Source organism: Cebus imitator, unplaced genomic scaffold (assembly GCF_001604975.1).
Source record: "Cebus imitator isolate Cc_AM_T3 unplaced genomic scaffold, Cebus_imitator-1.0 Scaffold281, whole genome shotgun sequence".
Taxonomy (NCBI): domain Eukaryota; kingdom Metazoa; phylum Chordata; class Mammalia; order Primates; family Cebidae; genus Cebus; species Cebus imitator.
The window spans coordinates 1,820,346-1,832,953 of record NW_016107596.1 but is presented as its reverse complement, the minus strand read 5'-3'; the positions used below and the strand labels follow the sequence as shown (position 1 = coordinate 1,832,953).

The 12,608-nt window shown below is 49.4% G+C and overlaps 1 protein-coding gene across 5 annotated transcripts in view; it reads left to right on the top strand.

Moving 5' to 3' along the window:
- The window catches only part of SLC6A1 (solute carrier family 6 member 1), a 42,534-nt gene extending 31,130 nt beyond the window's left edge, over window positions 1-11,404 (top strand). For 4 of the 5 annotated variants that reach the window (XM_017501473.2, XM_017501475.2, XM_037728845.1 and 1 more), the window contains 9 exons: window positions 615-749; window positions 938-1,041; window positions 1,384-1,508; window positions 2,809-2,921; window positions 3,291-3,422; window positions 4,903-5,005; window positions 6,671-6,771; window positions 7,524-7,691; window positions 9,818-9,975. In XM_017501473.2, coding sequence (XP_017356962.1) covers window positions 615-749; window positions 938-1,041; window positions 1,384-1,508; window positions 2,809-2,921; window positions 3,291-3,422; window positions 4,903-5,005; window positions 6,671-6,771; window positions 7,524-7,691; window positions 9,818-9,922 — 1,086 coding nt within the window. In that variant the 3' untranslated portion in view covers window positions 9,923-9,975. Of the gene's footprint in view, window positions 1-614; window positions 750-937; window positions 1,042-1,383; window positions 1,509-2,808; window positions 2,922-3,290; window positions 3,423-4,902; window positions 5,006-6,670; window positions 6,772-7,523; window positions 7,692-9,817 lie in introns of all 5 variants that reach the window. The other variant, XM_017501474.2, reaches the window with a different exon arrangement.
- The last annotated feature ends 1,204 nt before the right edge of the window (window positions 11,405-12,608 follow it).

The window sequence follows — 12,608 nt, the reverse complement described above, 5'->3', positions numbered from 1 at the left end:
TTAGTAAACGAAACGGGAAACACACCTGTATGTGCTTGTGCTTTTTAACTCTAAACATGTTACATGGAAAGGCAAGTACCTAATTTGAACCTTATTTTGTAAGAAAATGCGATCACATCTGTAAAGGAGAGTCTCAGAGCATTCAGGTGAGAACATCCATGCATTTATGTGCTTGTCAGACAGTTATTGAGTGTCTACTATATACGGTGGACTGTTCTGGATATGGGGATGTGAACGGAGATGTGAACAACACAAGCCCTGCCCCTCCACAAAGCTTAATTCTAGGTGCTGGTGAAGGAAAATTATGTATGCGTGTGCATATCTAATTTAAAAGTTTTCCTGTCACCACATGCATTCCTTGGATAATTTAGAAGTCAAAAAATAGGAGGGGACAGGGGAAGGGGAAAACCAAATGTGAGCTGCTTGGCTCAGACTCCAAGGAGGAGCTTCAGAAAAGTGGCCAAGGAGAGCAGGAATCTGGGAAGGCTTCCTGGAGGCGGAAGAACTGGAATCAAGCCCAGAGCCACAACAGATACGGATGTAGGGGAAATGGGGGAGGAGGAAGCTAAGGTATACAGAGGGAGGCATCACCAGTTCACCCCCTTTCCTCCCAGGTGGTTTACTTCTCAGCCACATACCCCTACATCATGCTGATCATCCTGTTCTTCCGTGGAGTGACGCTGCCTGGAGCCAAGGAGGGCATCCTCTTCTACATCACCCCCAACTTCCGCAAACTGTCTGACTCCGAGGTGAGCACTCCCCCAGCCCAGGTTCTGAGCCACGACTGAGCAGCTTTGAGACAAGCTTTTGCATCTTTCTGACCCTCATTGTAGACCGGGTTTGTTGCCAGGGAGAGCTGGTAGGCACACGGAAAAGGCTGTGGGGAGCTTTGGCTATGGTGGTTACTTTTGATGGTCTTTGATGATTCTGCCTACAGGTGTGGCTGGATGCGGCCACCCAGATCTTCTTCTCATACGGGCTGGGCCTGGGGTCCCTGATCGCTCTCGGGAGCTACAACTCTTTCCACAACAACGTCTACAGGTTCGAGCGGACAGCTGCAGGAGCCCCTTCTTTCCTGAATGAGCCCCTCGAGTCCATGCCCATGCTTACCTGTTAGGGCCCTCTTTGGCCACTTTGCACTCAGTTTAACCTCTCCCTGAGCCAGTTCTTTGTGTCACTCCTTCTGCAGTCACAGACATTCCTTCCCTGACCCTGATTCTCTGGCTCTGCCCTCCCCTAGCTTTCTCTTAGGGCCTGTACTTCTGGGGCCCACTGTGTAGCCCCGTTCCCAGCCCCTTCCTCCGGGCCACTCCTCCATAACCACAGCCAGCAGCTACACTGTCTGCCAGCCCTACCCTCCTGACCCCGCCCCTCCCTCTGCAGGGACTCCATCATCGTCTGCTGTATCAATTCGTGCACCAGCATGTTCGCAGGATTCGTCATCTTCTCCATCGTGGGTTTCATGGCCCATGTCACCAAGAGGTCCATTGCTGATGTGGCGGCCTCAGGTCAGTGCAACACTGTGTGGGGCCGGGCTCCTGGCACGGGGGTATTAACCATGCTGGCTTTTGCCATCATCAGCATTACCACCACCACTGTGGCTCACTGGCATTGAACACCCCCTATGTGCCAGGCAATGCGATTCTTCTCAACATTTTGCAATACATGCTATTGTTAGCCATGTCGTAGATAAGGAACCTGAGACACTCCCAACGGCATGGAGCTGGGAAGATGGTGGATCTGGAGTTGGAAGCTAGGTCTGGCTGACTCCCAAGCCTTGGGTCTTAGTCTCTTGGGCATACTGCCATGTCCAGCACAATCCTGGACTTTTTGGGGGAGACGATCCACTCCTGCCTTGGGCCTATAAGCTTTGGTCCAATTCAGACATGTTCACCACCATACTACAAAGACCCCCAAATCCATGCTTTTGTCTCAGCTCCAAAAGTGTTCTCACTAAGTGGGCCATGTCCACTCTGCTCACCACACAGCCATCAATGCCACAGAGCCCAAGGAAAACCCCGGACAGCCCTGCCCTGCATGGCCAGGCAAGCAACCAAGGGGAGGAGCCCGCTGTCTACAGGGCCGAGGCCCCTCAGGCTCATAGGGAACACATAACTCGTCCCTCGAAGAAGTAGGCTGGTCCCGTGAAAGGAGCATTCTCTGCTCAGATTCTAATCTCCGCTTTGAGGGCAGCCACCATCTCATTTCTCTGCAACTCTCCAGCCATTCCCCTGTCCCCATCCAGACCCAGAGCCAGGGAGGTTACAGTCTCTTTCCTTCTCATTCCAAGATTTTCTGATCTCTTAGACACCTCCACCAAGTACTCAGACACAACACATGCCAAACACATGTTGCTCCAAAGCCTTCTCCTCCACTATGCTCCCCATCACAGAAGGGTTCCAGCATCCAGTCCCCAGGGTGGAGACCTCAGCACCGTCCAGGACTCTTCCCTCACTCTGACCCTGCAAGCCAGCCAATACCAGAACCTGCCCCTTCTGCCCCCCACATAGCTCTCCGTCTGGTCACCTCTCTGCACATGTACCATCCCCACCACTGGCCAGGCCATACAGTCCCGGGTCCAGACGATAGCCACAGCTCCTCACTGGTCCTCTTGCCTCTGGGCACAATTACTATGGCTCCTCATCCTCCACCCTCTTTCTGCATCCGGACAAAGGGGCTGACAACACCCACTCACAAGGTTACTCTGAAGATGAAATGAAAAATGGCTTAGAAAATGGGCGGTGTACTGGGAAGGCTGTAGGTACTGAGGACGTTTTATTTTTCTTCTTTTTGCCCTTTTCTGCTCAGGCCCCGGGCTGGCGTTCCTGGCATACCCGGAGGCAGTGACCCAGCTGCCTATCTCCCCACTCTGGGCCATCCTCTTCTTCTCCATGCTGCTGATGCTGGGCATTGACAGCCAGGTGAGGGCGCCCAGGGCACCCCAGGGGCTCCCCGCCCCTAGTCTTCTCAGTCCCCGAAAGAGCAGGGAGAGGACGCCACTCTTGGCTGCCAAGAAGATGACCAAAAATTCCAGGCCCCTAGAATGTTCCACTGCATGAAACTTCAGGAAACAGCTCAGCCACCTTCTCCATTTTCCAGAAGGGGATACTGATTCCCAGAGGGAAGGGACTCTACTGAGGTCACAAAGTGAGTTATAGGCAGAATCAGGCTGGCCCCTGGGCTCTCCTGGCTGGGTGCTGCTGGGCCTCCGTCTTTCCTTAGAGTTCCAGGCTTTGGGTGGGTTGGGGCTGGGGCTGCTGCAGGTGGCTGACCTCTGTTCCCTCCTGAAGTTCTGCACTGTGGAGGGCTTCATCACGGCCCTGGTGGATGAGTACCCCAGGCTCCTCCGCAACCGCAGGGAGCTCTTCATTGCTGCTGTCTGCATCATCTCCTACCTGATCGGCCTCTCTAACATCACTCAGGTAAGCTCAGTAAGCACCTGGAACTCCCCCAGCACTGCCCAGGGCACACCCAGGGCCTCCTTCCCCTTCCCCTGTTGTATACCACCTTTCCTGCCTTTATTGAGCATCATCTCCATGCCAAGCTCTGGGCACATAACAGTGAGTCAGATAGGGTCCCTGCCCTCCAGAGGCTCCCAGGCTGGTGGGAGACATAAACATTGGCTGGGACAGAGCTACAGAATGCAGTGCTGAACTGGCCTGGGGGCACCGGGCACTGCTTCCTGGAGGAGGGGATACAGGAATTGAGTTTTGAAAAGCCCACAGAAATTAGCCACAAAGTCAAATTGGAGTTGGGCCTTTGAAGTTGAGACTGCTGAAAGCTTTCTTTCATTCCCATTTTTCTTGTGTATTGACATGAATGAGAAAGGCTCACATAGCCGGTGAATTGTACTCTATAAAATGTAATTGTTTATAGTATATTTGTTTTCTACTTTACATTTTATACAATTATATTTATCATTGTACAATATAAATATGAACAACTCAGCGGCATGAGTTCAGCCCTGTGGGTCTGATTTTTATAATCCACAAATCACTGCCCAGATCCAAACACAGTTCTGCTCCAGAGTTAGTGTTCATTCATCCCTTCATTCACAGTTGTTGAACACCTACTATGGGCCTGGCATGGCCCTGGAAATTTGGCAATTAATGTGACAGATACTACCGTGTCTGCTCTCTTAGAGCTTACATTTTGGTAGGCAAGACTGACAGACAAATTAGATGATTTCGGAGGGTGTCAGGTGTCCCGGAGAAAAGAGGAGAGCAGAATAGAGAATGACCAGTGGGACAGGAGAGGCGCTCCCTCAAACACGGAGTCAGGGGAGGTCTCTCTCTCTCCAAGAAAGTGAGCTGAGACGTAAATGATGAGAAGGAGCCAGCCAGAGGAAGATCTGGGGAAAGAGAGTAGAGCAGGTGCAAAAGCCCTGAGGCATTTGAGGGACAGGAGGGAAGCCAGTGTGGCGGAGGCAGAGTGAGGCAGTGGGTGCGAGATCAAAACCAGCCCATGCAGACCTTGCAGGCCAAGACATTGGGATGGGACGGGATGGGATGGGATCTCTCTCTGCTTATTTATGTGTTACATTATTGTCTCATTTAAGCCATGGAACGTTTTAAGCAGGGGAGAGACGTGACTGATTTACACGTAAACAGATGGCCCTGGTGACCAACTTCTCTTTCCACCCTCCAACCTTACCAGAAATGGGCATTTCCCTCTACCACCTGAACATTTCCTTCCCAATCCCCAGACTGCCAACCTCCATGTCCTTTCATGGTCACAAAGCCCTCAGTGCTTCATCTAATCTATCCTGAAGCCTTCTTGCTGCAATGCAGCCTAGTCCCAACCCCATCAGCCTCCAGAGCCCATGTCGTCTGTGAATTGGCTGCCATCCACTGATGGGCTCTGGGGAAAGTGCACCTGTTCTTACGTTCTTTTCTCTTGCAGGGAGGCATCTATGTCTTCAAACTCTTTGATTACTACTCTGCCAGTGGCATGAGCCTGCTGTTTCTCGTGTTCTTTGAATGTGTCTCTATTTCCTGGTTTTACGGTGAGTATCGGCCCCTCCTCCCTTATTCGTTCAGTCATCATTCAACAAGTGCAATTTGAACACCAGGTATTTTCCCTACATTTATGTATTTATTTATTCTTCACATTACAATTCAGTAAGGTTAGTCCAGGAGGCCCCCATGTTTAGAAGATATAAGAGCCGTTAAATGAGTTCATTTAAAATAGGTGCCAACATTTCTTTATAAATTTTGAAATAAAAAGGGTTTTGAGATTTTATCCAGAAAAGAGAAACCAAAACCATTTTTTAAAGTTTTAAAGTTATATATTTTTAAAAGCTAGGCTGTAATGAAAAGCGTGCACTATCTTAAAACAAATAACAAAAGAAGCATTGATTTTGTTTGTTTTGTGGCCTAAGTTTCTTGAGCCAACTGCATGATAGTAAAAAATGACAACATCCTTTCCTGCACATTTGATTGTCACAGCAGAGCAAATGTTTTGAAAGAAACATAATATTCTGGGTCCCCTCATTGCAATATCTGCCACCTCATCTGCCTTGTCATTGTCCCTTCTTTTTTATATATATATATGTATAAATTTAAGGAATATGAGTGCAATTTTGTTACATGGATATCTTGTGTAGTGGCAAAGTCTGGGCTTTAAGTGTACCCATCACCCACATAATGTACATTCTACCCACCAAGTAATTTCTCACCATCTACCCCAGCTCCCACTCTCCTACCCTCCTGAGTCCCCAGTGTCTATTATTCTACTCTGTATGTCCACCTGTCCCCAGCATTTAGCTCCCACTTTTAAGTGAGAACATGCAGTATTTGACTTTCTGTTTCTGAGTTGTTTTGCTTAAAATGATGACTTTTGCAAAAGGCATGACTTCATTCTATTTTACGGCTGAATAGTATTCCACTGTGTATGTATACCATATTTTCTTTATCCAACCATCCACTGATGGACACTTAGGTTGATTCCATATCTTTGCTATTGTGAATAAACACACGAGTACAGATACCTTTTTGATATAATAATTTTTTTTTTCTCTGGGTAGATACCCAGTAGGGGGATTGCTGGATCTGGTTCTTCGAGAACTCTCTGTACTGATTTCCATAAAAGTTGTACTAATTTACACTCCCAGTACCACCTTTTCTCTCTAACTGTTCTAACATGGTCAGATCCTCACTGGTCAGTGACTCGGCTTGTAATTTGAGCAGTGCCCAAAGCCACTCTGGTGAACTTCAAGATACCCTGTGGGTTTAGGGTTTTTCTTTTTTGTGAGATTTGCAGTTCTTCTTTGCAACTGATTACCAGTTTCTTATAGCAGCTGTATATCAGGGAAAAACAGCCCCTGCCCAGGAAAACCTTTGAAGGAATCGCTAGCATAAATGTAGAGTGGGAGGGACATTGAGAGTGGCAGGGGTGCGGGGGGATTATCTTGTCAATATCCTTTTGTTGGTAGATATCATCACATTAAAGTTACTTGCTTACCTACACACTTGCTATGAGAATTGGGCTATTGAACAGTACTTAGTAACGAGGACCCCCTGAGCATTAACCCCATGGTACACACAAAGAAACTGAGGCTCAGAGAAGTTAGGTTTCTTGCCTGTGGTCATACTATGAGAAAGTGGTAGCACCAGGCTTTGACCCTAAAGTACCCGCAGCTCATCCATCTCTCCTGCTCCCAATGTCACAGGTGTCAACCGATTCTATGACAATATCCAAGAGATGGTTGGCTCCAGGCCCTGCATCTGGTGGAAACTCTGCTGGTCTTTCTTCACCCCAATCATTGTGGCGGTAAGAGGAAGACCTGATTAGCCCTGTTAGGATGAGGCTAGACCAAGCCCTGGGGGGACTCAGGTCCAAAGGCAGGTGGAAGAGGTCCCCAGAAACCCTGTTACTTAGTAATACTTCCTCTGCCATCTGTTGGGCATCTATTCTGCACTCTGCATGGTACAAGACACATATATCACCCTCACAAACCTCAGAAAAGAGGCATTGTTGTGCCACTTTACTGCTGCAGGATCTGGGGTTCACCTAGCCAGCATCACCCAGCTCATGTGCTGGGATTCAAATCAAGCTGACCTGATTCCGAAGCCCAAGCTCTTGGCACTTGCAGACCCTTCTTCTCAGGGTCCCTCATTCCCACAAGCAGGAGCTGAAGCAGCGGCGGGCCTGGGAGGGGCCATTCAAGGTCCTTGAGGTGGGGGCAGAGCCACTACATATGTTGTGGCCCACATAAGGGGACCCTGCCAGTGGCACACCAGGAGCTGATACCTCACCCTTGCTCTGCTTTCAAAGCCGGGAACTTGGAGGAAAGGGTTCCCTTTTCTAATTAGTATCTTTGGAGGAGTTTCCTTTTCCTACTGATCTTCCCTGAGAGGGTGTCTTTTTCTATTACGTACAAAGGCACCTTATGTGCTAGCAGTGCATAAGGTGCTGGGTCAGCCTCCAGGCAAGGGTAGAGGGCAGTCGGCCTGCTGGCTTCAGGGTGGTCCATTCTGTGACTGACTCGTCCCCGTCCATGCCCTCCCCTCCACCCTCTCCAGGGTGTGTTCATTTTCAGTGCTGTGCAGATGACGCCTCTCACCATGGGAAGCTACGTTTTCCCCAAGTGGGGCCAAGGTGTGGGCTGGCTCATGGCTCTGTCTTCCATGGTCCTCATCCCCGGGTACATGGCCTACATGTTCCTCACCTTAAAGGGCTCTCTGAAGCAGGTAAGCCCTTTCCCACTTCCAAATTGCCAGTGCCCTTCCCCCACTGTGCCAGGAACAGCCCCACCCCTTATGGATCTCACAGTCTAGCTGGGGAGACAGACAAGCCAACAGCCAAAGACAACAGAGTATTAAAGCCAGGGGGGTGGGAGCAAATAGCCCTGCCTCAGCCCTACCTGGTTTAAGGAGGATTAAAGAAGGATTTCCAGAAGAGGGGATAACAAAGGAGAGGCCTAAGGATCAACCAGACTTAGAAGTAGAAGCAGAAAGAAGATTCCTAGAAGAGGGAGGGGAGGAGAGGTTGGGAAGCATGTGCAAAGGTCCGGGGGTATAAACTGCATCGGGTGAACTGAAGGGAGATCAGTGTGGATGGAGGGTAAAGTGGAAAGAGGTGTGAGGAGGGGGCATGACACGAGATGAGGTTGGGATGTAAGAAGGTGTGCCAGATCATAAAGGCCTTTGAAAACCAGTACAGGAACTTTGGACTTGATCCTGGTGGCAGTGGGGCACACAAAGGGCTTGGAACAGATGGAGGGTGGGATCACATTTGCCCAGGGCTCACTCTAGATCTCATTTGTAGGATTAATATAGAGAAAATGTGATCTTACCCACAAGGAATGACAGAGCACAAAAGACCTGCTGCCCCAGCAAGGCCCTCACCATCATGTAGGGTTCTCTGTCCATGCCTGCACTTTGTTAAACTGCACTGAATTCTTGAGGGAGCAAGGTAGTGCTGGAGGTGCCAGGCAGAGACATTGATGAGGTGTGTGCCGTCTGAGAAGATGCCCCTGGGAAGAGTGGAGAGTCAGAGCATGGGGGCCGTCCCTGGAGGGCCCTGGGCAAGTGGCTGTCCACTGTAGTTCCCCCGGGAGATGCACCTGCCAGACCCAGAGGAAGCACTCTCAGGTCCAAGGCACAGGGAAGCCGGGCTGCAGGTTATGTGCAGCCCCGGAGTTACTGGGCCATCCTCCTCTGACCTCAGATGGAGAAACTGAGGAATCGCAGGTGTTGGGTAAGCAGGTTCCCAGCTCAGGAAGCTATGAACAGAGCCAGGGCTTGCAGCCCTTTCTTCCCACTGTAGGTCCAAAGCTTTCATTTTCCACAATCCACTGGAGAGCCTCAAACAGCAGCTGGGGCTTGGCGTGATGAGAGGTCAAGGGGATGCCCTTGCAGAAAAGACCACAGCTTGTGTAAAGGCCCACTGGTAGGAAGGGCCAGGGCGTACCTGAGGCCAGGGTGTGAGCTGATGGGGCAGGATGACAAAGGCAGTGGGGGATCTGTCCATTTCGCACACGTGGATGGAACCCTGATGATGTGCCAGACAGAACTGTCCGTGCTGCGGACACAGCCGTGAACAAGATAAGCAGAAATCACACCCTCCTACCAGAGCTCCCATTCTGGTAGAGGAAGACAGGCAACTAACAACAACAAAAAAAAACATGTGAGGTGGGAAGAACACTATAGAGAAAAATCAAGTAGGTGGGGGTTTAGGGAGTGCCGGGTGAGGCCTCACTGAGAAGGCAAAACATTTGAGCCAAGACTTGGGAGGCAGAGAGTGAGCTGTCGCTATCTGAGAGAAAGAGTGCCAGACAGAGGGTGCAGCCTGTGCAAAGGCCCTGGGTGGGAGCGTGCCTGCTGCGTTTGCGGGATATCGAGGAGTCCCATGCGGATGGGATGGACACATGAAGGAGAAAGGAGGACACTAAGCACTGGGAGGTGGCAGGGGCCAGGTCATGTAAGGCCTTGGAGGACTTTGGCTCTGCCTCTCAGTGAAATGGGAGCCTCTGTAGTTGGGTCCTGAGTAGCAGAGGGATGTGATCTGAGTCTGGTTTTCACAGAACTCTCCTGCTGCTGTGTTGAGGACAGAATGAAGGGGTGAGAGGACAGAATGAAGGCGGGAGTGGAAGCTGAGGGCTGGGAGTTGTTGCAGTAACCCAAGTGAGAGGGGCTGTGGCATGGCCCATGTGGGGCAGGATGTGGGGCTGTGGCTGGAGTCTGGGTGTAGTCTGGAGGCAGAGCAGACAGGATGGGCTTGAAGAGAGGGCAGGAGAAGGAAGCAGCCTGTTCCCACCATCCCAGCCTGGGATTTTCCCCAGAGAGCCTCACACCTTCCTCCCCGGTGCCCACAGCGCATCCAAGTCATGGTCCAGCCCAGCGAAGACATCGTTCGCCCGGAGAATGGTCCTGAGCAGCCCCAGGCCAGCAGCTCCACCAGCAAGGAGGCCTACATCTAGGGTGGGGGCCGCTCGCCGACCCAGCACTCTCACCCCCCGACCTGGATGAGCACGACCACCACTTGATGTCTGAGGATAACTTCTATCTCAACCTACCTCGAGTGGCGAGTCCAGATACCATCACCACGCAGAGAGGGGAGGTGGGAGGACAGTTAGACCCCTGGGTGGGCCCTGCCGTGGGCAAGGATACCCAGTGGCTTCCGGTACCCAGTGGGCTGGTGACCTTTTTAATCTAGGCCCCATCAGCATCCCACGATCGGCCTTGGTAACCGCCACGGTAGATCATTTTTATCCTGCCAGGGAGCGTGATACAGCGAGGCCACACGTGCTCCTGGCTTTTAGACCTGTTCCTGACTGTTCTCTTACTGCCGAAACCCACGACTGTTATCTCGGACTTTGCAGGAGTTCCTTTCCCTCAGAACGCTGCTCCATGCACAGGAAAAGGGCATTTTGTACAATGGAGACTTCCCAGGAGCGCTTGCTCTTAAGTAGCAGGAGCCAGCGGAGCTCTGGCTTTCGTGTTTTTGGTTTTCTCCTTTCCAAGGCAGCTGGACAAAAAAAAAAAAAAAAAAAAAAAACCCAGGGGGCCTCAGTCGATATTCCCAGGGCCGCTTCTCCCCCAATCTGCAGCGTGCCCTTGTCCCCGCTGCCCGAATGAATGAGCATTCTGCAGCCCAATGTCCCTGTCCCCTCCCTGCTGGGCCATTCTGATTGGACCTGGCCCAGTGCAATCCGTCCAGAGAAGCCCTGCTTGCTGGAAAACTGCCACAAGCACAACTGATCTATTTTTATCACCATTCTAGGGGCCTCAGGTCCTACTGGGGAAACTTCCCATACCTGAGCTCCAGTTTCTGTTAAGCTGCCCAATTTCACAGAGTACAAAATAGTTGCAGGGGAAATCAAGGTGAAGGATCTGTCTGACACTGAAGACGGATCCAGTAATCGTTCGGTCTCCTTAAACTACCACCCTCACTGTCACCCGCCCCAAGCTGCTGCCGCCTCACCTTCCTTGAAATTCCTCAGCAGGAGTCTCCTCACTGCCACTGAAACCCACCCGCCCCACTAACTGAGGAGCTAGCGTTAATCCAGAGAACCCCCTGCAGTGTGCTTCCGAGATTCAAACTGCTTCATTGGGAAGTATGATTTGTTCCTTTCTGGAATCGGGCTCCATGGTGGCGGCAGCACTTCAAGTGAAGACAGTTTCTTGCAAGCTCCAGTAGCTCCGCGTGTCTCATCTGCCAGGAAGATGGGTTCCCACGTAGCAAATCGTACGTTGTGCCCTGTAGCTCCTTAGCTAGTTAGCTCACAAGCCGTGTTTTATGACTAATCCTTAATAACTATGGTAAATAACTGTGACTGTGGGGTTTTTAATCTCTTGTCATTCTCATCCGAAAGTGACCAGCATACCAGTTCTTGCAATAAGATATTACCCTCAGAATATTAAGCACATTATTGTAGAGAAAAAAATATGTGTATACATATGAACGTATAATATGCACATTCATCCTCACGTGTGGCACATAAGGTCTCATTTGATATTGTATAGGAAATCTAAAACCTTTTCCTCTGAGGTCATCTGTAAAATAGTCCCATTGCCAAGGCATCCCCAATGCCAGCTGGTGAATCCATGATCAGAATCATACGTATTGTTAAATTATAGTGTTTAGAATGACAGGAACCCCTCACTGTGTCTCATGGTCCACTTCCCCATCTGTGTGTGAACTCCTTTAGACTAAGGGCAGGAAGAACTTCCAACTTTCTCTTTGTTCTTCAATGTGAAACTGAGAACAAGTCTCTCTAAGACAAATGCAGTGTATTTAATGTTTGTAAGCAATTCTAAGTGAGATGTTTGGCAAGAAATCCCCTAACTGATTTCCATCCAAACCTACCTTATAGAGCACAATATTAAGTGTCGTACAATTACTGTGAGAACTGTGAATACGTGTAACATTTTTTTAGTATTTGCCCGGGGGGAAGAAGATATTGTATTATCATATATGCTTTTTTTGCAATAAGGATTTATTCTCAGAACACCAAGTAAATCTATCTCTATATAAAAAAATATATGTAATATATACATATTCAAAGTATATACAGAGCCTGTTTTAAAAAATACAGTATTATTTAGTAAAATTATCTGTTCTATGGACCAAATGTAAAATATTTATAAATGAAGATGCATTTTAAATGTCTATAAATGGTGTCATAACTAGAGCACGGGCGTTATGTAAGTTTCTAAGAATTTAGAGGATAAATAATAAAGGTTCTATGATATACAACATCAGACCTTCAATTCTTTGGGGTTGGGGGCACAATATCCTCTTTCATCAGAACCACAACACATACACACAAAACTATTTTTCCCCAGAAGAGAGAGATTTGGGCTCAAAACCCAACAAAACAGAGCTGGACCTCCCCAGAGTCTCAGAGTGAGTCATAGAAAATGACTGTGTGCTCCGTGAGGGAGGTGCCTTCAGTGTGCATGGGATCCACTAAATAAAGATCTAAAACTGCAGGAAAGTAGGAGTACATTTAGTGAACAACGGCACTCATTCATTCACTCACTGATTGCTTCCTCAACATTTTTTTTAAGAATAGTTCCGTGGACATATCTGTGCTTCACCCAGATTCGTCCGTTGTTAACACGTCACCACATTTATCTTAACAGTCAAGGTTAGTTAACGGT